We start from the raw sequence: 25,960 nt of genomic DNA, 5'->3' as shown, positions 1-25,960 counted from the left end.
CCCCCTCTTACAATGCTGTGATTGCTAGTATCACTCAGCCCTCTGTGAACAGTAAACAGCCATCAGTGTGCTAATGATCCATTGTTAGGCTGATGGTCCTTCTTGAGCATGTGAGCAGCTGGTTTTGGTTGTCAGCAGTAAAACTGGTTGATCCACTCTGAGAAGGTGCTATTTAAGAGACTGAGCTGAATACAGCACCTCAGACTGAGGAAGTCTCTCGGATGAGAGACGAAACGTTTCTTGTTTTGCTTTGTTTTGTTTTTTTGAATGTCCAGAGGACCAGATTGAACTTTTTGGGATTTTTCTACCTGGATTATTGAGCATGCATCAGGATGTCTAAATAAAGGTTGAATGAAAAAAAAAAAAATCAAAATACTGTATTAACTGTATTTCTGTTTTAGAAGCATGAAGATGGTTATTGTTATATACGTTTTTTTCCCATTAATTCTAAGTTAATTAGGCTTTGTATAAAAATTAATGAATAGATGAATGAATGAATAATGGTAGCTTTAAGCCGGGTCAGTTTACACTAGCCTAAATTGTTTATTTTAAGGTGGCATCGATAAACAACAGAAATTTTAGGAAAATCTTTGACATCTTATGTGGAATTTATCCATCAAAACTTTAAGTTTAGTTAAAGTTTGTCACCCCGCATCAATGTCTCATAAAAGTTACCATTTTTATTTGTAAAGCACCTTTGCAGCTTCCAATCCAAGGTGTGGCGTTTCTGATTGCGGATCAATAAATGTGACGTCAGCGGGCGGAGTGGGCGGAGCTTACGTCCAGGCACCATGGCTTCGGTAGAAACCGAGGTGAGTATGAGCTTTATCAACGCCGAGCTCCTCTCAGTTTCGCACTCTTTTCCGCGCTGTGGGGGGTTTGTGTCACCCCCGCAGCCGGCGTGTTTCTGTGTACGGGGGTAAAGTGTCGGTGTCGCGGGGTATTTTAGCCGCTAAGTGCCCGTTGCCTGCTCCGAGTCTGGAGCTTTTGTGCTGGACCGGAGGACAACTGAATGTGCAGGAAGATGCTGCGCCCCGGAACCTGAATGATTGGCGCTGGCGCGTTGGGGGCAGCTTTGCGAGGCTCATTCATACATGGTCCGGCCGCATGTCACTCTCCTAGCTGTGTCCAGCGGTTAGCTCTTCAAAAATCAACCGCAGATGTTTGAAAGTTTTCATTTTGACGCATCAATATGTGCAGTTTTGAGCTTCTCTGGTCTTTTACCGGCTCTCTGGAGGCTGAGCGTGAAGGCTGTTCGGCTAGTTAGCAGCGATGCTAGTTAGCAGACTGGGCACTCTTTCAAAAACACCCCATACAGTGATTTTCCCCTTAGCTTTTCGATTTAAACGACACAAACTGGCCTTAAATGTAAATGTAACGGGACCGAGTGGTTGTTGGAAGGTGTTCTCGTCTCTGAGCTCCCAAGTCTTGTGGCTCAGGACTGATGAAGGCGCCAGCCCCGAACCGGTTCTTCACTGTCCGACCTGAAACTTGTTCGCCTCAGCCATCCTTCGTGCACACGCCGGTGTTTGTGTTTGCAAGATAAAAAACAAGTTGTTGTCGTTTCTCTAAGCTCCTGCGAGCAAGTTTAGTGCAGACTGTGTCGGGCTGCTTTTATTTATGATAAAACAAATAAAGATTTGCCAAAATATAAACAAACTGAACGCTCTTATAGAGGAAAAAACACTCAAATGTGCATTTTTTTTGTCTTTTTGTAGTTTATTTTAACCCCCCCCCCCTTAAATGTGTAAATGAATATACTGTGCATTGTAGTGTTCAGCAGAGGTCGCTGCTGATGTTTGCTCAGTTTTGTTGCAGATAAAATTATGAACCACTGAGCCTTTGATTTGTTCTGCATTTGGTCGTGTAGAGTTACTTTCCATAAATGAGAGTAAATACACAACATATGGCTCCACAGGCCTTTAATGCTGTACGCTTGTGCAGACTGAAATGTACTGCAATAAAGAGACGCTCGAAGCGTGTACAGTGAGGACAATAAGTATTTGAACACCCTGCAACTTTGAAAGTTCTCCCACTTTAGAAATCATGGAGGGTCTGAAATGTTCATCTTAGGTGCATGTCCACTAAAAAAAATCCAGAAATCTCAATGTAAGATTTTTCAATCATTTATTTGTGTTACTGCTGCAAATAAGTATTTGAACAGCTGCCAATCAGCATCAGTTCTGGTCCTCAAACACCTGTTGGTCCACCTCCACTTCTTATTCTAAATTAGAAACACCTGTTTGAGCTCGTTAGCTGCATAAAGACACCTGTCCACCCCACACAATCAGTGAGACTCCAACTACTAACATGGCTGAGACCAAAGAGCTGTCCAAAGACACCAGAGACAAAATTGTAGACCTCCACGAGGATGGAAAGAGCTACGGGGCAACTGCCAAGCAGCTTGGTGAAAAAAGATCAACTGTTGGAGCAATTATTAGAAAATGGAAGAAGCTAAACACGACGGTCAATCTCCCTCGGACTGGGGCTCCATGCAAGATCTCACCTGGTGGCGTATCAGTGATCCTAAGAAAGGTGAGTAGTGATGAGGCGTCATGAAGCGCGTATTGATACTGTGTCAACGAGTACTGATACCTGCTGGAACTTAAAGATCCCTACAGGCAACCTAGTTGACACTCAGCTGATACTGATTTGATGCCATAGATACAATAATATAATTTAAGTCATTGAATTTTATATTGTATTATTTCATATATTCATTTAATTTTAAAATATATTTAGATTATACAGTCAATAAATAATGCGAACATGTATTGGAATGTAAAAATATAACGCGTTATGAATGAGGATGTTTGTGGACTAAAATTATTTATTATTTTTTTCTTTAAACAAGTTGTAAATAAGCTGAGGGGCTGGCAGTCCTGCAGGATGAAATTCAGCAAAGCCTCATCCAGCATCTTCTTCCTGGAAGCTTGATGGTTAGAAATGAAATAAAGAATAAATTAATAGGAAATAATTATTAAAGCAAAGTTGTAGAATGGCTCTATACCCAAGTTTACCCTGGATGTATCTGGGACTTCATTCTCATGCCTGGCCCTATGATGCAGTGATCCTCACGATTTTATTTTATTTATTTCAAAATAGCCTTATTGACAGATCAAAGGGGAGAGCTGCCATATCATCCCAAGTCACTCAAAGAAAAAATGAACAAAAAAGAAACTCAGTCGACACATGATCTGTTTAAACAAAATGTACATTAGTGCTGAGATGAGAAGCTGTGGTGCGTGTCCTTGACTTCATGTTGTATTTGTTGTTGCAGCCACAGAGACATTCAAGATGAGCATGGGTCAGTGGGTTTCTCTGGTTTTGCTTGATAGTGTTCATGGTTGAAAATGTTGACTCGTAGGTGTAAACATTTCAGCTTTTTACCTCAATCCCATGAAGAAAACACGAGTCAATAACGATGAAAATCAAAGTCCATGATAAACGATGACTATGCTGTAATATGTGTGGATGAAGATGCCCCCTTCACATTTCCACCTGCCCCCTCATGTAACCATGCCTAGAACCGGCCATGTGATGCTCCTACTTCCTTCACCACAGATGACAGAAGGTGCGGAGACGGCCGGTAATGATCAGCTGATCCATCTGAAGCTTAACAGGACTTTTTTTATTGCTCGAGCCGACATGCACAATAATTTGCGCCAGCATGTTTAAAAAATTTAAAACAAAAATTAAATCAAATGGCGATGTATCAAAATGGTCTCACACGACAGAAACCTTTTTTGTTTTGGTTTTGAAGCTCCTTCATAATTCTTGATAAATTTAACGACTGGCAAAAGATCAAAGCTTCTTTTGGCAGATGCCTCCCGTTGACAGACGTTTCCTTATAAACAGTTTGGCGCGTCAGTGTCTGTTCGAAACGGCTCCTGTATCGGTCATGTGACTTTCTAATAACGATACGTGCACCGTCACGGGTTTTGCTCTACGAGCTTGACGCATGCGCCGACACATTGGTATTGCTGGACCCATCACTAAAGGTGAGGACGTTGTTCCCCAAAATCTCAATCCATGGCCCCGGTCATCCTCTCCTTAATACAGTGCAGTCGTCCTGTCCCACGTGCAGAAAAACACCTTCAAATCATGATGCTTCCACCCCCATGCTTCACAGTAGGGATGGTACTCATCATTCTTCGTCCTCCAAACACGGCGAGTGGAATTAAGACCAGAAAGTTCTATTTTGGTCTCATGTGACCACAGAACTTTCTCCCATGACTCCTCTGGATCATCCAAATGGTCATGGACAAACTTAAGACGGGCCTGGGCGTGTCCTGATTTCAGCAGTTCACCACTTGCTCTTGCCAGGATTGGATGCTTCTCCCCTCCCTCTCCGCTTTGCTGCTGTCTGTGAAACTGCTTGTGAGCCTCTCAAGCACATCTTCTGAACCATAATTATGGACATTTTGATCAGTGGGTCCCTCAACTCAATTAACATTTCTTTGAAGAGAAGACAGGCTTTAGGTGAGCCGATTTGCCCTGTTGGCAAGTACGCAGCTCATCGACTGGAAGACTTGATGATGTGTCTCTCTGCTGTCATCTGTGGATTTTAAGGACGCATATCTAATTGGATTTTCAAAAACTGGTTCCTGCTTTTTGGATTTGGCTGGTTGCTGGTTTTATCTACAATCAAGGAAGTTGTCGGCAGCAAATTTGGACCCGATCACGCTGCTTGCCTTTATGATGGCTTGGTTCTTGTCTCGAGTATCCAGACTCAAATGCTTTGGGCTGAATGGATCAGATCTTTGATGGATTTTACTCTGACTCTGTTCCGAAATGTCCAAAATAATATGGCCACACCGATGGAACGTGCCTACCAACACAGACTCAAGGTAGATGTCATGAAGTTCTGCCTGTCCCCAAACCAACCGTGTGTTTATCTGAATTTGGCTCCCTTGGCTGGTCTTGAAGGCCATCTCATCTGAATTTGCCTGGAGAAAATGTGATCTGACGCTCACCACCCCCTCCCTGAGGAATTTCCAACTGATAACCAGATGAAACCAGCTGAATAAACTTGTGTCATCATTTCAGGACTCTTGGATTCTCATAGACGTTATTCTTGGCCATTCCTCGACATACCTCGAATGTTTATGGATCTCACCGGAGGATATTGGCTGATTATTCCATCCTTATCAGAACTCTTACAGTGACCTCAAGAGCATCTACGAACATTGCCGTCTGCAGAATGTCTATGTTACTAAGTGCTGTTTGTGCAAGTTTTTTTTTTTTTTTTTTTTTTTTTAATATTAGAGGGTTTTTTCTCAGGCAGGAAAAAAAAAAAAAGTGATAGGATTTTTTTTCGCCTCCAACATGTGTCCATTTAACCACCGTTTTTGTCTGTCCAAAAAGGTCTCAATTGTAAATGAGTCTTTGAGGCTCAGTGTGAATTATCTGTTTAAATAAAAGGTTGAACGAACGAATAAGACGGGCCTGGACGTGTGCCGATTTAAGCAGGGGAACCTTCCGTGCCATGCATGATTTTAAACTATGACGTCTTGGTGTATTACCCACAGTAACCTTGGAAACAGTGGTGCCAGCTCTCTTCAGGTCACTGACCAGCTCCTCCCGTGTAGTTCTGGGCTGAGTCCTCACCTCAGTTAGAGCATTGAAGATGGTCGTGGCTGTGTCTTCCAACATGACGATGACCTGAAGCACACAGCCAGGAGAACCAAGGAGTGGCTCCGTAAGAAGCAGATCAAGGTTCTGGAGTGGCCCAGCCAGTCTCCAGACCTAAACCCTGTAGAAAGTTTTTGGAGGGACGAAGCTCAAACTGTTTCTCAGCGACAGCCCAGAAACCTGCTGATCTAGAAGATCTGTGGAGGAATGGGCCAGAATCTCTGCTGCAGTAAATCTGGTGAAGAACTACAGGAAACCTTTGACCTCTGTAACTGCAAACAAAGATACTGTACCAAATATTAACATAGATTTTCACAGGTGCTCAAATACTTATTTACAGCAGTAACACACAAATTAAATATTGTGATTTCCGGATTTAAAAAAAATTTTTTTTAGATTCTCTCACAGTGGACATGCACCTGAGATCAAAATTTCTGACCCCTCTTTGATTTCCAAGTGGGAGAACTTGCAAAGTCGCAGGGTGTTCAAATACTTATTTTCCTCACTGTAGATATTTTTATTTTTGTGTTTTTAAGACGATAACAATAAAACAAGCCGTCTTGTGGGCATTTTGTTTTCCTCACTTTGGATTGTTGCAGGTTGGTGTGTGGTTGCTGAAAGCTGAATCACTTAGCTGAAATTTGTTAAAGAAGCTGAAACTAAACTGTTTAAAGCTAAAACAAAATAAAGCATAACAAACTACAAGAACAGAAGAGGAACACTGGCTAAAGGATGTGCAACACTAGCTAAAGACTAAAGGAAAGCCGAACACTAGATACAAACTAAAGGAAGCATAACACTATCAATCAACCTTTATTTAGACAGGTTTAGCATTTAGACTAGCTACAAACTAAAGGAAGCGCAGCATTAGCTAAAGGAAAGCCCTACACTGGCTAAAAGCTAAAAGAAAGCCCTACACTGGCTAAAAGCTAAAGGAAAGCCCTACACTGGCTAAAGGAAGCCAAACACTAACTAGGTAAAAGCTAAAGGAAAGCCCATTGCTTGCTAAAATAACGCTAGCTAGAACACTAGCTGAAATTGTTTAAATGTATCTAAAAACTAAAAGACAAACTTTTTAAAAGAACCAAAACACCAGTTAAATGCTAAAAGAAGTAAAACACTAGTTATAAAGCTACTAGCTATAAAGAATAATACTAGGTGAAAGCTAAAGTTGAGTAAAACACCAGCTAAAATTGGGTACATCTAAAAAAAAATATGAATATCATGAAAATGTTCAATATATTGTCAGTCATTTCATGATGTAAAACTCAGATTGATTACACAAAGAGTAGAATCATTAAAACACTGGTGCAATGCTTAAAGGAGCAAAATACTAGCTAAATGCTAAAAGTAGCAAAAGGGTTAAATCTTTTAAATAGTTTTCAATCCTTTAAGATTTTCCACCCTAATGCTAATTTGTCTTTATCAATAAAACCTTGACTGTTGAGTAGTAGAAAGGATGTTTGTGTTTGTTCAGGCTAAACTTTGAAGAAAATCTTGGTTTTTGGTAGTCCGTACCAATTTGAGAAGGTCCTTCTGGGGAAGCCAAACAAGATGAAAAGCAAAAACAACTGGACTTTATTTGTAACTGAAGAAGTTGCGCTTCTCATCTGAGGAGCTTTCTCGGTTCAAAGAAAGTTCAAAGTTCCTAGTCATGTTTCTCTACTCGTTATGTGGGACAGACGTTTTGTCATTGCAAAGGTCAAAATATGTCCAGTTCATCCTTCCATGACCACTTTGACCGTTATGGTTGTTTACTTTGTGGAATATTTTTAGGGTTTTATGTTTTGACGTGACTTGAGTCTTGAATCCTCGCGCTTGCATTTGTTTAGCTAACCTCTCCAATAGCACCCCATCCTACACGGTGCCGGTGAAGTTTCTGTTCATCTCCTCCTCTGCACGTAAAGCTAGAAGTTTGTGGTTCTCGGAATCGGCCCCGTTTGCCATTGTTCAAAATAATTTAGAAAATATAGAAATCTATGAGGTTAAACTAACTTGTTTGCGCAAATGAGAAGAGATAAAAGCACCAACATTTCTACTCCAATAAATGTGTCCAGCTACAGTGCGTTATCATTCAGTCCTGCGGCTGGGTGGTCGCTGAACGTGTACGTCATCACTTTGTCCCATTTTTTCAAATCAGTTTGAGCTGCAAAACCAGCATACCTTTTCAGAAGTCTAGAGTTCTGGGCCTGGTACTACCTCCCTTGGAGGGGTGGAGGTGCAATAGAAGTAGGGTGTCTCAGACCCCCCTTGGTGCCTCTGAGTCTTCTGAATGAACTGAGGTGGACTGGGGCGTCTTGTGAATGAGACTATTGACAAACCTCCCATTCAAGGTTGTGCCAAAGACAAAGGAGACCTGCTTGTTAGAGGAGATAATGTGGGACATTCACATTTGGACTATTTTGTTGCTTTTTTAGTTGGGGACAACAAAATGCAAAATTTGCTTCACATTCCTTGTTAGAAATAACTTTGTCCTCCCTTTTCTTTGAGTAGACGGTCAGTCCAGCAGATTATTTCCATTTATTGAATTCTAGTGTTGAACTGTGAACCCATAAGTCAACAATAGTTTAAAACAGTTCAGTCACGCTTCAGCGATATTCCAATGACTTTACACGCTTCATCACATTAAACACTTCGTTGATGGATTTCAGGAATCAAGTTCTGAGGCTTTAACTTGTTCCGTTTTTTTGGTTGTTGCCAAAAAGTTAGAATAACAAAAGTTGAGGCAAATCTAAAAACCAGAAAAACTTGGTTTTACTCAAACCCCTGCCATACTATAATTCTGGTGGCAAAGACGATTTTCCTCTTTAAGTCATTTTTGGTTGTGACTGGCCAAGTCACTCGATGTGGAGTGCTCATGCATGTGAAATGGGCATCGTTAAACAAGCATTGTGACAAATGATGAAGCCTTCTGGATGGAAGGTGAAACGTTTCAGCACAAAAAAGAAACCGTCCAGATGACCTGACTGACAATTGTTGGATTGTATACCTGGATTATTGAGCATGGACTTTGTTGGTATTGTGACAAATCTGTTTGAAAGAATGGTGTACAGTGATGGCATGAGTTGGTTTAAAGTGCTGATGTGTGCATTGACCCTTTGTATTCTGTTGACGTTTTTATACTCCAAGATAATACTGGAGCCATTTTATTTACTATAAAGTAAGTGCGGTAGTCTAATATGACAGTATCCACTGGCTAGGTGGTTTTGAAACATATTTCAGTAAACGGCATCTGAATTACTTGTTGGCTTATCGCCAGTCCAATCCTTAAACCAGGAAATTACAGGTCTATGGTAAGCAGATGAACATGTTAAGTCTAAACTGTCCCAAAACCCAAAGCTGTTTTTGGGTAATAATGACTGTGGAACAGAAGGTCAACCTAGTAAGTTGCGTCAAAGGCAACTGGACTTTTATTTAATTTTAGAAGATGTTTGGCTTTTCATCTAAATGCACATAAGAAGCTTAAACGTTAACATTCCTTTGGCTGAACTTACCAGAAGCTCTTTCACAAAACATTGCTGTGAAATGGGCACAGAAACCAGTCTGTCTTTATGCTGCCTCTGATCATTCATAAATCACCATATCATGGTCAGGTCACGTACCACTTGGACGTGGACTTTCAGAACTGAAGAACATTGCGGGTCCAACAGAGGCATAGTGCTGATGTGGAGCGCAGCACCTGGGTGTCCGTCTCCCTGGTATTGTTGTCAAAACATGACTAATTCAGTTTAGTGATTGACTTTGTGGTTAATTAATTTTTTACACTGAATACAAATTTTGCTGTTTGTCATCGTTAACTTTGTGGTCGTGGCGCAGTTGGTAGAGCTGCTGCCTCTCAGCAAGCAGGTCGCCTCGGTTCAAATCCCAGTTGATGGCCTTTCTGGGTGGAGTTTGCATGTTCTCTCTGTGCATGCATGGGTTTTCTTCGGGTACTCTGGTTTCTTCCCACAGACCAAAAATATGCATGTTAAGTGGATTGGTTTCTCTAAATTGTCCCTAGGTGTGTGAGATAGTGAATGGTGGTTTGTCACATTTGTCTCTATTGGCCCTTGTCCATTAGTAACGGTACAGTACTGTTCGACTCGGCACGGTTCCAAGCCTTTTCCACTAGCAACGGTTTGTGGAACCAGTCTCTTTGTCAGTACCTATTTCTTTGAGGTTCCAACCATGCCGAACTGTCCCTAAAACACGATGTCAGAACACTGTCGGTCACTGATTGGTCAGGGGGTGGAGTCATTTTTTTTTTTTTAGAAACTTTTGTAACACAATCCGCCATTTGCAATCATTCGTACTCATGGAGCAACTGGACCTATTTTTAAGATTTTAAAAACAATGATGACCACACCATTGTCTAATGCTGAAGTGCAGGCTTTTTTTTTTTGTGCTGGTGGCCAACGACAAAAAAAACCCAGTGCAAGCCAGATGGAGCTCCGCCAGTCCCACCGGTCCTCTCCACCGGAGCCTCTGAGCTTCCTAAGGCCGGGCAGGGCATGCCGTCATCTCCCTGGCTCTGAGCTCCGCCGGTCACCGTGGAAGATCCTCCATGCTGCCAACCCGCAGGAGCACACGAGGCTAGGGCTCGGGTGGGCCCCAGCCTCGTGCGCCCCTGCTGGCTCTGAGCTGAACCCGCCCATTAGAACCATTACTGCAACTATAATAGAAACACAACTCATACCTTGACAAGCCGAGTCAAAACATGCTGTACCGGTACTAATGGAAAAGTGGCCCTGTGATGGACTGGAGACCTGTCAGTGATGTACCCTGCTTCTCACACAGTGATAGCTGGACATGGGCACTAGTGTCCCCTGTGATCCGAGAAGGAAGAAAAAGGTGAAAGATAATGGATAGGTGGATGGAACTTGGTGGTCGCATGGATCGTATGCTAGAGCTGTCCTTTCTAACCCGGGCCCGGCCTGGCCCGACCCGAAATTCGGGCCAGGTCGGGCCAAAATTAATGTGCTTGATGGGCGGGCCTGGTCAGTCTTTAGATACGGTTTTACGAATCATACAGCACCAAGAAAACTAAATGAGAATGTATGATACAAATTTGTGTTTATCTACTTGTTGAGGAGGAGGTAGGTCCGACCGGCCGGTTGAAAGGTATAAAAAAAATAAAATAAAAAAAAAATCCTGTTAAGCTCATGGATCAGCTGATCACCGGCCGCGTGCGTCTCTGCACCCTGCTGTCTACAGTGAAGGAAGTAGCAGCATCTACAAAACCCGAAGCGAGCAGCGCGTTCAATTAAAATAGGCTTGTTCTATATTTTTCCAAATAATTTTGCTCTAAAAATATTTTTTTGTTCATCTGTGTAATAGCCTATCTTTAGAGTTGATTTAAAAAAATAATAATTTAGGCTATTTGTTTAGTATGTTAATAACCATTTGATGAAACAAGAGATCTTATATATTCTTTTCTTTGAAATGCGTTTTTAAAGTATCATGTCAATCTGATTTGTTTGCAAACTAATTAAAAGCTTAATTAAAAATTTTTTCTTTCGGGTTCAGGCCTGTAATTACAGCTAAATGATTGGGTCTGGTTCAGAAAACAAAAAAAAAAAAACGCTTGGGCCGGGCCTGGTCGGATTTTTTTTTTTTTTTTTTTTTTAGGCCTGAATGCAACTCCATCACTTCATTGCAGCAGCACCAAAGCATTATCCAAAGAGGGCACCACGCCCTGTCAGTAGAACCGAGCACCCTGCCTACCGACATCCTAAGGTAGCAGTAGAACAAGACTTTTGTGAAAGGTAGCATTGAAATGTAAACATTAGCTTGATTTTAGTTTTTGGAGAAACTCTAAGCTAAAATCATCAAGCTCTAGTTGGTAAAACTAGTTGACGGCAAAAATGAGCAAAATCATAACTGAAAGCAAATCATTTGCGACATGATGGCTCAGAAATAACATTAGCTAAATTAAAACTGAAACATAAAATTACGAAAATCATAGCTAATAGCTTGAGTTAGCAAAACCATAGCTGAAGTGAAAAATTAGCGTAATTTTAGCTCAAAGCTAAAAGTAGGAAAACGGTAGCTTAAAACTAAAATGATCATAACAAAGCTAAAAGATCAAATTTCAAAACCATAGCTGAAGGCAAAAATTAGCTTAATCATAGCTCAAAACTAAAAGTATGAAACGTTTAGCTTAAAGCTAAAAGTAGTAAAAAAGCTTGCATGAGGAAAACTGTAAATTATAGCTAAAATTACGAAAACGGTAGCTTAAAGCTAAAATTATAACAGTTAAAAGATCACGATAGCAAAACCATAGACAAAAATTAGCTTAATAGCTTAAAGCTAAAAGTAGTAATAAATCTAAAGTGAGTAAAATCGTGGTTCATAGCTAAAATTAGAACAACAGTAGCTTAAATCTAAAATTAGTAATGGCTAAGCTAAAAGATTTAAAATGGCAAAATCTTAACTAAAAGCTCAAATTGGCAAAACTGTATTTAAAAGCACAAATTAACCAAACGGTTGCTAAAACACCAATTTAGTAAAACCATAGGGAAAAGCTAAATCTAAATAAAAGCTGAAACTGGCTAAGCTGTTGGTAAAAGCAGCATAAGAAGACTAAAACACAGCACGTATGCTGAAATGTTTTTAGAAGGAATTGGAGGATTTTTTTTTTTTTTTTATACGGTAAATCTTTGAGTGTAGTTAAATGTGTGAACTCTAAACGTAAAGGGGCCTCTGAGGGAGAGGTAAACGCACCTGCACCAAACTCTGCTTTGGCTTCTCGAGCCTTCAGCTGGTGATTTGGCTTCGATGGACGCCTCCAGTGGCAACAAGGCCCAACCAGTTGCGAGAAATGGAGCGGTGTTGGTGTGAACCGACTGAGCATGCTCCATGGAGACCCTTTTGGAGAGGCGAGCCGACAGAGGGAGCCAACAGGTCACATGACCGGCGAGGTGAATGTGCATGCGGGCGAAAGAAAAGGAAAAGAGGAGCAGTTTGTTCGGCACATTCTGGCGCTCTCTCCTCCCCCCTCTCCCATCCCTCTTCCTCTCAAACCCACTCTCCCTCCCTCACTCTCCCTCTGACGCCTTCTTCTCCTCAATGGAGGCCATGAGAAGAAAGCAGGTATGATGCTTCCTGGAGAAAAGACACGTTGGCTTCACTTCACTCTTGGTTGGCTGGAATTGGTTTGGTCTTCCTCACCTGCTCCTTTTCCATCTGTGGCCGTCTTGTCTTTCAGGTGCTCTCTTCAGTTTTTAGGATTCACTTCTCAGAAACTGCGCTCTTCAATTGGAAGTCTTTAATGTTGTTCAGTGTTGCCAGGGCTGTTCTGTCAACAGGACATCAAGAGTTCGATGTGTGGAGAGAACTTATCGGGGAATAACAAAGCAGCCATGTTCTGAACATTTACTGCATGTCGGGAAGATCTCCCGAAGTCACTGCAGCCTCCTGGTGCTTTCTTCCTCTTTCATATCATCTGCGTTTTGGCCCGTTTGAATGTTATCATCCATGTTTTACAAGCTTTGTATTTGAGTAGGCCTGTCCATCTGTTCATTTATGTCTGTTGGAAAATGTCTCATAAACCAATGAATGGATTTGAATGAAACTCTGACTCTAATCACTGGATATACATCTACAACTAATTAACCTTTTGGAGTTGACCTTAAATGCGATGGCAGCCACTTTTAATCGACCTTAACGAAGGAAAAAGGGCTATAACGCAGTCAGTTTGACCAATATTCAGCTAAGATTTGGTGTGGTTGTAGCTGAGCCTGATGCCCAACACATAATCTGAGCACCAGCAGGGTAAGCTGGTGTGCAAGGCGGTTTACAGTACGTGTTGGTGTTCCTTCAATTAATGCTAGTTGCATCAGAAATTTGACAAAACACATTTCTATAATTGTGCTTGTCTTTTGCAGATCTTTCACGTAAAGCTGGAGATTGAGGTTTTTTTTGTTTTTTTTTGTCGTAGTTCGATTTAGTTTTTTCTGTAGTTTGGCTTTTGAAGGTTGGAGATAAAGGATGGCACTGCAAACAAGACTGAATATTCAAGTTCCTGGAAATAAAAACCCTTTGTCGTCTGTCTTTGTCGGATTGACGGCTTCTTATCATGCGGTTGTGTAAGGGGTTGAATTTCAGACCAGTAAGATAACGGATCGTGTCATTTCCTCAGAACCCATTGAAGGCAAGAAAGAAAGTCATTTGGCTGTTGCTCCTGCTGGTGTAAAGTCTGCTTGTGTGACGCCCTGTGTTAGGTAGCTCTGGTTTGTTTTCAGGTCTCTTGGAACAGATCTAAAGATAGGCCACATTAACGTGAATGCCCAGACCTTCACATACCAGGTCCACACGAGACAGTGAGGGATTGAACCAGGAACACCAGGAGCCTTTTCTCCACAACATTCACATTTCTGTACAGAGAAATCTGAATCTGTGTATTCTGAAGCCGTGGCTGCAGCTTCGGCCCAAGTCTAACATCTTTTTTTAATGTTTTTAATGAGTCATTTAAGGTTGGTGTTCGTGTCTTAAAGCTTTGGCTTCACATTTGGAGCTTTGTTCAGTATCCCCCATCCACAGTCCTCAGACCCATTCAATCCCCATCTAGTGGAAAACTGCTGCAATGGCCGTGCTGTCAGTAAACAGTCTGGTTGCGAAATGGCGGCAGAGATCTGCAGGCAGCTTTCTCTGCCTCCCTTCCCCCATCTCTCCTTTCTGTCTTCAGTGTCGGTTCCAATGTCCACCGCTAGGGGGAGGGAAGAGAAGAGGCTGGTGTTTTGTTTTCAGTTGGCTTTGCTGTCAATAAAAAGGGAAGCTGAAAGGTTCCTCCTCCTCTGCACGCTCACAGGTCTTCCTTGTGGCACCACACAGACTGGTTGGTCTTTGGGAAATGGCCTCAGTTGCTGTTCCAGCAGATCAGTTGACCTGATTGACAGGGTGCTCATGTCTCCAAAGCGCATGCTCGAAGGGTGATTCATTGAAGGTTCTTTAAATGTGGGGTCTCGGTTGCATGCAGGCTCTCACCGTGTGGTAAATCAGAGGAGACCGTGGGGCTCAATCAGCTTTCGGTTGGCTCTGCCTCCTTCAGTGTGCACGACTGGGGAAGAACACCTGCTTTGCACTTCTCTCTAGATGTGACCCTCCCTGCCCCCTTGTTCAGTTCACGTGTCTGCGTAACGGCCTTTATTCTGCCGGGAACAAGCCTCACATGAGGCGGAGACGACTTGTTGTTCACTGGACGTTGTTCCAGGTCAGAGTGATCTGCCTCCTTTTGATTGTTACCTGAAAACGCAGCCAAAGATGGAAGAGGGAGACGAAGCGTTGCATGTGTTCACGCCGTCTTCCATCCCTCCTCAGATCCTCCAGGGCTGTTTTTCCCCTGAAGGTTTGACAGTGTGCTCAGGTGGTGTTGCATTTCCTGTTTGTTCCTCTTAAAAGTAGCAAATGACTGATGGGTGACGGATTTCTTTTGAAACTGCTTTTTAGAAAAATGACAATGGAAGTTGAAGGGGTAGCTCCATTTTCCTGTCTTACCGTGCAGTCTCTCTCTAAAAATGACATCATGGAAAAAGCACAAAGAAAGTGGTTATTACAGAGTTTTCAATGCATAAAGGGACCGATTTGCTAATAAATTAACCCAAATGATGAGCCCAGGACTTGTTTCAGGGTTGATTTTGTATTGAGTGTTTTCAGATGTCAAAGCAGTCCTTATTTAAATATACCTTAAGCTTTATTTGACTTGTTGAACAAAATAACTGGATATATAATCCATTATTCTGCTAAATAATATAAATAATCTTAAATGTCTGTTCTTTCATCAGCCCGCTGGTCTAGCCGTGGATAATGTTGCATCCTTCAAAAAGGAGGAACTCGATCCTCCAATCGGTGAAGAGGAGCAGACAGGTAAGAGTTCAGATGAACATCGAGGGTTTGTTCACGTTTTATTCCCTTGTAATCATTTTGTTTCTGTTGACCAGACGGAGACAGAATGGTAGCGGCAAAGCTGGCCTCTCCAGTTGCAGCAGAGGCGATGCTCAACGGCACCGACTGCGACGACACGACGCACAAGAACCTGCTGACGAGCAACAATAAGACTGTTCCGTTGCTGAATGAAAATGGCACATCAGACACGGAGCCCCCGCACGCTTCTGTTACCGGAAGCAACGGATTAATTCTCACTAAGCAGCCGCAGGAAGCTGCGGGTTCGGGAGTTTCCCCTCACAGGACTAACGGGTCGCCTTCGGGCTCGCCGGCCGGGGATCAAACAGCCAAACCCCTCCTCGACGCCTCGGCATCAGCAGGGGGTGCGCCGAGTCCAGGTGCTTTAAGGACTGCCCCTAGTACTGGGACTTTGTTGGGACAGGGGACATCGGAGACTAAAAATAGCCCCGCTTCATCTCCTGTCTCGACTTCAGCGCCCGTTACCGTGCACAGAGCCCGAAAGACCATGTCCAGACCTGCGGTCAGCCCGGCTCAGAAGGTAGAGATTCTCTTTTACATCGCATATAATCTCACTTAATCTCAAACGTTAACAATTTAATGTCTTGCAAAGATTTCCAGCCACATTTTTTAATAATATTTAACCAACTTCTGCAGAAAAATGGAAGGAACTCGCTTTAACCTTCTGATGGAGCGTCTAACTCATTCAGATCAGTTGGGGTTAGATATGAACCGAAGGCGCAGACAACTTGTTAGTTTCTTCTTGTATTTATGAGTTTCGTTCACCATGACTGAGAAATATAGTTTTTCTGGTTGATGTAGCTAGTGTAAAGCTACAGCGTGATTGTGAGGCGAAGAAACGAGTTTTCCTTTAGTTTCCCGCTTCATCTACAAGATCAAGTCTGGTTCTTTTCCGTCTCGGCATCGTTTATACAAACAGTTTTAAAAAGACACGTCTGTTGAGTTGCAGAAAACTAAAATATCTACATAACAATAAACCCAAAGAAAGACTAAGCTCGTTTAAAACTCCGTCCATGGTTAAAGTACAGAAGTTGAGCTGTAAATAATAAAGCGTGCCGTGAGATGGAGACTACGACCGACTCGTGCTCGTGTTTACACGCGCAGCAGGACTCTGTTGTTGTAATGTGATGTTTTCAGTGTTAAAAAGTGATTAAATTTAGAATAAAATAAATCCCAATTGCAATTTTATAGTAAATTATCTAATCTGTTAATTGCCTTTTCCAGTTGTTTTGCTTTTAATAAAGTTAGAAAGCTTTGTTTTCCATACGAACCTGCACACGTGGCTGTGTTGTTGTTTATGCGTTACATTTGCAAACCTTTGATTTAAAGACGTTTAAATTTGATCTGCCTTCAAAGTCTTGAAGACATTCAGCTGCAGTCAAAAGCTTTGAGTCACTTAAGTCGTTCATTTGGGCTTTTAATGATTTATTTGAACTGTTACTTTCTATAATCTATAATTTATCAATAAAAATGGCAACACGTAAACCAGTACTATGAGGAGTTGCAGTGCTTGTTGCTGACTACAGAACTTGGACCGTCCAAACGGACTCCTATTTAAGAGCTTGGACACTCCCAAGTTCTATGAAAAAGCACCTCGTCCAAGTAAAGTTGAAGCAAACTGATGGACAATGGAAAAACAGCTAAAGGTTCCAGAAGGTTTATTTATTTATTTTTTAAATTGAACAAAACCCAGGTCTGTTAACCCGTTGGTGAGCGTGACCACACGCAGCTGGTGGTTTTTCTTTTCTCAGCATAAAAATGAATGACGGCACTCTTTGGATTTACCGACACTCATCTGTCACCATCAGATGAAGGAAATGGGTAAAAATCTTCAGGGATGACTCGGGGAACCACCAAGGTCCAAACGAAACCGCAGTGACGCCAGTTTCACATCGCCATGAACTAAGAGGAGCAAGGAAGAAGCCCCGCCTCCAAAAGACACAACTATGAGTTCAATGGACGAGCCAAACGTCTCCTGGGGAAAAGGTGACGGGCGGGACAGAGTCGGAATTTTAAACCTAAGAACGTTGTACCAATGTCGAGCATGGTGGTGGTAGCATCATGCTATGGGGCTCAAGTGGACGACTACCTACAAAGGACCATTTACCAAATGTTAGTCGGAGTGTGTGAACGTATATTAGTCTGGATTTTGAGTTGAGTGCGGATCAAAGAAATCCTCAACAAATTCAAATTTACGAACCGAATTCTTGTTTTTTAATTTGAAGTTGTCCGTTGTTTAATCTTTCCACCCTGGAAAAAACTAAAACGTTTAAAATAAATAATTGAAAGCCCAAAATAAAATAAATAAACAACAGAGCTGATGGAAACTTCTGACCACGACTGTAGGTCTGGTGAACGTGTTGTGTAAAATTTATCTTCGCTCTATGTAGCAAAAACTAGATGAGGTCCAAAAGTGGCAAAAGGCTGGCTAAAAGCTAAAATGTAGCAAATGACTGATTCATAGTTAATAGTATAAAAAAACTAGGCGAAAGCTAAGTGACTAAAGGCTAGTTACAAACAAAATGCAGAACACAGGTTAACGTGTACAACGAGTAAAGCGCCAACTAAAAGGCAAAAGAAACCAAACATAAGCTAAATGCTCAAAGCAGCAAAACACTAGCTAAATGTTGCAAAAAAGAAGCTAAAGTTTTTGGGGAAAAAGGATTTAATAAAACATTTGCCCACATTTATTTCATATAACATGTATGCAGACAGGTTTTTTTTTTTTTACATCTGTGCAGCATATCATTTGAATTAATCATCTAAAAGTAGCAAAAAGCTAGCTCAAGGCTAAAAGTAGAAGAAAAACTAGACGATGCCTAAAGTCACAAAATGCTGGAACAAAGGTAAAAGTTGCAAACAGCTTCTTAAATGTAGCAAAACAATCACTTTTAACAAAAAGTGACAAATGCCTAGGTAAAAGCTAAAACAGAAAACTAGACGGCCTAAAAATGTAAAGTCTAGCTTTAAGCTTAAATAAAAATCACAATCTAAAAGTAGCTGAAAACTAGATGAAACTTAAAAGTAGCAACGGGTCTAGTCAAAAGCTAAAAGTAGTGGTTGAAAGGAAGAAAAACGTATTTAAAGTCCGAGAAGCAAAAGTCTAGCTTAAAGCTAACGGTTTAAAACACTAGCTAAATGTAGCAAAATATAGGTTTAAGCTAAATCTAGCAAAACTAATATTCTAATATTATTCTTATCTATATTATTCTAATATTACTATTATTATCCCACCACATGTGGTGTGAACGAAAATAAAGAATTTCTGACTAATATTAGTAAACGCCTGGCTAAAAGTAGCTAAAAGCTAAAAAATATCAAAGGAGGAGCGAGCGAGTCTGCCGAAGCAGGTTTTACGGAGGTGTGTGTTTGTAGGAACTGAAGAGACGTGGTCCTAAAGTCTTTGTGTTCTTGTTGCCTGCAGCTCCTGAACAGAGAATTAAGACAAGCAAAGAGTGCCAAACTGGAGTCTCAGCTCGTGCCGGACGTTCAGAGTTCCTCGCAGCCGCCATCCGTTCTGAACCATCTACCTCTGAGCCCACCAGACAGGCCCGCTTCAGCGCAAGCGGCTTCACCAGCAGCTCCTTCAGCTTCACCAGCTCCTGCCAAGCTCCATTTAGGTGAGACACGAACGACTGACTTCACCGCTGGGATTCAGAATCCAACGCGTTTGGATGTGACGGCGCGTGGTGTTTTCTCCCGCTGTAGGACCGTACGCCGGTGGGTTTTCATCTCGGAAGAAGAGGAGGAGGATGGGAATGTACAGCCTGGTGCCCAAGAAGAAAACCAAAGTTCTTAAGCAAAGAACCATGCTGGAGATGTTTAAGCAGCTACAACAGTCTGCGAAGATCCCACAGGTCTGGGCTCCTCATTTATTAAAGAAATACCGTAATTTCCGGACTATTGAGCGCACCCGAAAACAAGCCACGCCCACAAAATTAAAAATAAAACTCGTACATGTATAGACCGTGATGGTCTATAAGCTGAGGGTGTCCACGTTGTAATGAGATATTTACACACATTATTTTTTTAAACTTTTGTTAATTCTGATAAATGAATAACAGTAACATAAACTAATACGTACAGTAAATTTTATTTTTCTCAACAGTACCTGTAACACGGCTTGTTAAAAAGTAATAAATACAGTAGCCTACCAGGAAAAGTCACTGATCGCCGTCTTCTCGCCGCCGTCTCGCCATCGATTCGTTGGCGCCAAGCTCACGTGCAGCAGCTCCGTTTCCTCCTTCGGCAGATCGAGCGCCTTTAACTTGAAAGAGCAAAATAACCGATCTGAAGATTAGTGCGAGTGCGTTTGAGTTACGGTAATTCAAAGTTTCATTGGTGACCTGTTCAGTCATTTCACTGGGCTGATTTTTTTAAAATTTATTTTATTTAAGCCTTTATTTATACAGGCAGTCTCACTGAGTCACGAGGACCGACATCCCAACAGAGACGTGTGTTGTGCAGCTGTGTGAGCGCCCGGTGTGACGAGGCTAAATGTTGTAACGGCTTGAAGCTCGTTAGCCCGCCAAACAAAATATCCATAAATTATCTGCAGCATTGTATAAACAACGAGGTTCAAAGCGTGTGGAAAAAGTAGCAGCTTATAGTCCGGACATTACGGTAGTTCAGATTCTTATTAGGCGCCCATCGAAAGACGAATGCACGGTTTAGTCTCCAAACGTGCGCAAACTTTCTCTCGTTTAGGCGATAACTTTATACATTTATGCTTCATCACTAGACAGTGTATTGTACACTTCTCATCACCCCAGCTCCAATGTCAAGGTCACAAATCAAGGTCAGAAGTCTTTGCTTGTCCGGGCCATTGCTATAGTTTGTCGATGGGTTTGAGTCGTGTGAGGAACTCTGGTTGGAATAAGGAACGGTTGATTCTGACCACCTCGGTCTCAGCGTTTGATTTGCTTTGAACCATGTTTTGATACGTTTCCCGCCGTCCAGGTGAAAGAGGTGGCAAATGTAAACGGGGAGAAGGTTGGAAACAGATCTGAGGAGGAAGAGTCGGAAGAGGCGGAGTCTGAGGACGAAGAGCGGCGGCGGCAGCAGCGAGCTGGAGAACCTGCTGCTGCCGTCCAGGAAACATCTGGATCCATGAATCAGGTGGGAGTGGAAACTTTGTCCATCTTGTCTTTAAATTCTCCTGACGGGTCGAGGTTGTTTTTTTAAGTGTCCAACTTCAGAGTTGTTTTGTTTTGTTGTGCAAATGTTTAGTAATTTATCTGTTTTTAAAATGCTGCTGATCTTATTTTTGGTGAAGGATGATCAGGAGTCTGACGAGTCTGACGAAGAGGAGGGCGCAGAGTCCGACTTGGTAAGACCTTCTTACCGTCTTCTGTCCAGAAACGTAACTCTCGTCTGTCGTCTGAGGACAAAGCAGAAGTTCTGAATAATCTCCCGTCTGTCCGCCTCAGAGCACCGAGTCCGCTCTGAAGAAGCTGAAAAAGAAGGCGAAAGCCGACAGCGCTTGGCTCCGCCCCTCCAGGAAACGGAAAAGGAGGATGATCAGCAAAGGTTAATATTCTTAACGTATGCAACTTTTCTCTAAAACTGCGGCGCGTTTCCTTACCGGTCACTGCTTGTGTCCAGAACCGGAGACGGAAGTTCAGCCTCAGACTTCAGCTCACTCGGACAAACAGGATCTCCCGTTCGAGTCGCCCAGTCTCGGCAAGACGTCTCCCAGTGACGGTGAGCTCAGCAGAAAGCAGCAGACCAGTTCAATCTGTTTTTACGACACGCTGAGGTGTTCCTTCAATGCAGCAGAGCTCAAAAATAACACTTTTATTATCGTTTTTATAGTTTTACTTCATTCTGTTTCTTGATTTTGGCCCATTTCAAAAGTCTTGAAGGAGTTGCTAAACAAAGCATCGAAAGAATAATGGCAACATTTTTTGGACAACGGAGGAACGTAATTAGACCTAAAGTTTACATTTTTTTCCAAATGTAATCGGCTCTACCTGGGCATGAAGCGCATCCGTTACCAGGACAGTGTAACCAGTGAAATAACTTGTCAATAGTTGCGTATTTTCTGCCGTACATGTCGCATCAGTTCAAAAATGTCTAATAAAGTGGAAGAAAAAAAAAGTTGCTTCACCGTATACGTCGCATCTGTCACCGCTGACAACCTGGAAACGTGGGCCGGTGTTGTGCCAAAAATCGATTGGCTGCCAAATGACGGCCGCGGGAGCGTGCACGGGAGGACTTTAACAAGATTAACACTTAAAACAATTATTTGTTTGCTTGAAATTATAGTAAAGGTGTGTCTCAGTCTAACTTTTCCTTAATAAATGCACTTTTAACAGTCAAATCAGCTGCGCTTCTGGGCGGCGCGGTGAAATGCAGCTGATTTGACGTTTTGCTCAAGGAGTTCTGGAGCGAGATGAAGGTGGCTCTGTATGGCAAGCCAAGTGGCTCATTAATAGGTTGAGACACTTGGCTTGCCATATTATTTGAGCGCCCTCTAGTGGCTGAAAATGGTAGTGTTCAATATTTTCCATGTCGGACTGAATAAAATCATCTGATCTCGGCCACAAATGTGGTTATAAATATGGTAAAAAAAACATAAATGCGTCGCTTTGCTGTATAAGTCGCGGGCATGCTAATTTATGTAAAAAGGTGTGACTTATACGCCAGAAAATACAGTATTAAATTTTTAAACCTGTCAATCTCTGTGGTATTCCTAGCATTGAATATCACAGACCCTTGTGTAAGCATTTGCCCAGACTTCCTCAGATTTTCTTTTAAACACTCGGATGTGTTCAAATTAAAGTGTTACAGTTAAAGAATAAAAACCATCCAAACCAAACAAAAGTTTTTGTTTTGACCCACAGCTGTTTCGATTGTTTCAGCCATTAAAGAAACCCTTATCAGTAGTTTATTGATAGGGTCGTACTTTCAGCCTGGTTATTCTTTTTAAACCGAACGGGATTCATTAAAGCACGGGCTGTTATCACCTTCAGACTGAGACACAATATGTTTTCTGCTGCAGACAGACTGACGGACTTCGTTTGTGACCACGTCAACGAGTCATCGGAGTTTTGAGTGACCAGCTTTGAAAACTCTCGAGCTGTTTTTTTTGTGAGCACCGCTTATAAAATTAATTATAATCTATACAATAACATCATTATGGCTCATTTTGAGGACATTTGGACGCACCATGTGATGCGAGTCCTGCATCTGGCCTCAGTGTCAAACTGACTGAACAGGTTTTTAAATGCATTTGTTTTTATACACCTGTTGAAAGGTAAAGGTACAATCTAAGAAAAAATCTCTTCTGGCTTTTCATAAGTCATAATTTAATTTGTTTTATCTCCTCCAGCTCCTTATACAAACGTGTGCCCGCCATAACTCTTTAAAACTTTTTCTTTGTTCTCCTCGGCAGCCACCTCAACAGTTATGATTTTATTTACTGGAATAGACTTTAGAAAGGAAGATCTTCAGATTTTAACCAGTTTATCAGTATTTATTATCAGCGTGTTTTAGAGCTGGACTTCTGCCTCGGATGTTTTCCGTCAGAGGAGAGCTGCCTGCAGGCGTCACCTTTAGTGCTTTGGAGACAATTTGGAGGCACTTGGAGTTTTAGGCCGGTTGGAGAAGCCTATGAAGACTTTGATCATTTTGATCGCGAAAATATTTTGAACCTGTTCCAAACTCAAGTGATGAGGCTGTGAACCTCTGAGACTCGGGAGTTGAGAGTCCCACCGAAGTTTCAAGACCTTCTCACGATTATTGTTCACCAGCTACTATCAGTCATTCTTTAAAAGGTCCTTACTGGACTGTCTTTGATTAAAACTTTTGAATTTAAAAGTTTTGAATTCAAGAAGTTAATTTGGTTTCTTTTCAGAGACTTCAGTGTCAGCCATCGAGGAGTCTCAGGAGCTCCCGCTCTGCAGCTGCCGCATGGAGACGCCGAAAAGCCGAGAGATCCTCATCCTGGCAGACAGGAAGTGCATGGCCACAGAGAGCGTCGACGGGCAGCTAACTCGCTGCCAAAGCGCCGTCTTGAAGCACGAGATGATGCGTCCCTCCAACTCCGTTCAGCTGCTGGTTCTGTGTGAGGACCACCGCAGCGGCATGGTGAAGCACCAGTGCTGTCCCGGCTGTGGCTTCTTCTGCAGAGCGGTGGGTCTTCGCACGTTGTAACTTCTCCGTTCCGTCGCTGACTGTGGGTCAACTTTGCGTTCTCTTGTTTTCCAGGGAACCTTCATGGAGTGCCAACCAGACATCTGCATCTCGCACCGTTTCCACTGGGCCTGCGCCTCGGTGCTGAAAGGTCAGAGTTTCTGTCCTCACTGTGGAGAAGAGGCCAGCAAAGCCAAGGAGGTCACCATCGCCAAGGCTGACACCACCTCCACAGTTCCTGAGGCCCTCGCACATGGTCCGGCCACGCCGGGGGCCTCCGAGGGCCGGGCGGACACGACCACCGGAAGGTAACGTACCATCTGCTTTAGGCGATCTTCAGGACTCAGAAGTAAACTCACGAGCTCTTCTCTTTGGATTTCAGCTCTTCTTATTTGGCTCCAGTGGCTGAAGTCAGCGGCAGGGCCGACAGTTCGCTCTCCGTACGTTCGTCCTCCTCTCATGAGCTCGACATCTCGGCTGTTCCCGGGTCGTCCAGGACCACCTCTCTGCAGGCCGGGACGGGAACCACAAGCCCTCCTGCGCTCCTGTCGGGAGCACCGAGGGAAACTCTGGAGAGCATCCTGGCTGCTCTGGACATGGAGAAGTAAGCTTGACCGCTGCAGAGTCACACTTTGTTTTATTTTATATACACAATAAAAATATAAACGCAACTCTCTTTTGTTTTTGCTCCCGTTTTTCATGAGCTGACCTCAAAGATCTAAGACTTTTTCTAAAATATCTTTTTCTCTCAGATCTTGTTCATAAATTAGTGTAAATCTGTTAATGAGCACTTTTCCTTTGCTGAGATGATCCATCCACCTCACAGGTGTGGCATATCCAGAGGCTGATTAGACAGGATGATTGTTGCACAGGTGTGCTTTAGGCTGACCACAATAAAAGGCCACTCTGAAATGTGCAGTTTCATCACAGCACAGTGACACAGATGTACGTTTTGAGGGAGCGTGCAGATGGCATGCTGACTGCAGGAATGTCCACTGATTCGATGTTCGTTTCTCTACCGTGAGCCGTCTCAAAGGTGTTTCAGAGAATTTGGCAGTACAACTAACCGGCCTCACGATCACAGACCACCTGTAACCACACCAGCCCAGGACCTCCACGTCCAGCATCTTCACCTCCAGGATGGTTGGAGACCAGCCACCTGGACAGCTGCTGCAACAATCTGTTTGCATGACCAAATAATTTCTGCACCAAGTGTCTCACCAATCATCTGCATGCTGGGCGTCCTCATCGGGGCCTCCACCTGACTGCAGTTCATCGTAACCGACTTGAGTGGACAGATTTGATGATGTATGGCACGTTGGAGAGGTGTTCTCTCCACAGGGAACATGGCAGACTGCGTGGCACCTTGTGAATGAGCAGATTGCTGATGTCAACGTTGTGAACAGAGTGGCCCATGGTGGCGGTGGGATTATGGTATGGGCAGGTGTTATGGACAATGAACACGGGGGCTGGTGTGGTTACATGTGGTCTGAGGCCGGTTGGATGTGCTGCCAAATTCTCTGAACATGGACATTCCTGCAGTCAGCATGCCATCTGCACGCTCCCTCAAAACCTGCAACGTCTGCGTCACTGTGCTGTGATGAAACTGCAGATTTTAAAGTGGCCTTTTATTGTGGTCGGCCTAAAGACCTTTTAGAAAAAGTCTTAGATCTTTGAGTTCAGCTCATGAAACATGGGAGCAAAAATAAGTGTTGCGTTTGTGTTTTTGTTCAGTGCAAATGACAAAAACTAATTATTTTTTTCTTGTTAGACCTAAGAAACTTCGCTTTCACCCGAAGCAACTTTATCTCTCGGCCAAACAAGGAGAGCTGAAGAGGGTGGTGCACATGCTGGGTACGTCAAACCTTCACCCTCAGATCTTCATCTTTTCCTCGACAGACGTTCTTCTGATCTTTTAAAGTGATTTGAGCAACGATTAAAGCTTTTGAAGATCTTTTTTGTGTGTTTTGGGGGGGACTTCCGCTTCTTTTTGTAACTATTTTAGTCTACTACTGTAGTTTTCGGCCTACAGGTCGCTTTTTTTTGCATAGTTTGAGCACCAGCCCTCACAATCACTGTTGTCTGCCCCGTCCTTCATCTCCGCAGCTATCTTGCTGGCTTTTGCAGCAGTTCCAGCATTTTTTTCTTTTGCTTCGTTTTTTTTAATGGGGCTGGAGCCCCCTGCTCAATCTCTTGTAAAGGGGCTGGGCCCCCCTGCTGCATCTCTTGTAAAGGGGCTGGGGCCCCCTGCTGCATCTCTTGTAAAGGGGCTGGGGCCCCCCTGCTGCAT

The 25,960-nt window shown here is 42.8% G+C and overlaps 1 protein-coding gene across 1 annotated transcript in view; it reads left to right on the top strand.

Annotated features, from left to right (window-relative positions):
- Positions 1-758: 758 nt before the first annotated feature.
- ehmt1b (euchromatic histone-lysine N-methyltransferase 1b) overlaps positions 759-25,960 on the top strand; it is a 33,818-nt gene continuing 8,616 nt past the window's right edge. Inside the window, exons 1-13 of the mRNA XM_037692485.1 lie at positions 759-812; positions 15,396-15,477; positions 15,552-16,054; positions 18,959-19,154; positions 19,243-19,391; positions 20,494-20,652; positions 20,810-20,863; positions 20,964-21,063; positions 21,139-21,237; positions 23,393-23,670; positions 23,746-23,978; positions 24,053-24,274; positions 25,442-25,524. Coding sequence (XP_037548413.1) covers positions 792-812; positions 15,396-15,477; positions 15,552-16,054; positions 18,959-19,154; positions 19,243-19,391; positions 20,494-20,652; positions 20,810-20,863; positions 20,964-21,063; positions 21,139-21,237; positions 23,393-23,670; positions 23,746-23,978; positions 24,053-24,274; positions 25,442-25,524 — 2,179 coding nt within the window. The 5' untranslated portion in view covers positions 759-791. The remainder of the gene's footprint in view (positions 813-15,395; positions 15,478-15,551; positions 16,055-18,958; positions 19,155-19,242; positions 19,392-20,493; positions 20,653-20,809; positions 20,864-20,963; positions 21,064-21,138; positions 21,238-23,392; positions 23,671-23,745; positions 23,979-24,052; positions 24,275-25,441; positions 25,525-25,960) is intronic.

Source organism: Nematolebias whitei, chromosome 18 (assembly GCF_014905685.2).
Source record: "Nematolebias whitei isolate Nwh7 chromosome 18, NemWhi1, whole genome shotgun sequence".
Classification (NCBI taxonomy): Eukaryota; Metazoa; Chordata; class Actinopteri; order Cyprinodontiformes; family Rivulidae; genus Nematolebias; species Nematolebias whitei.
This window is presented reverse-complemented; position numbering and strand designations above follow the sequence as displayed.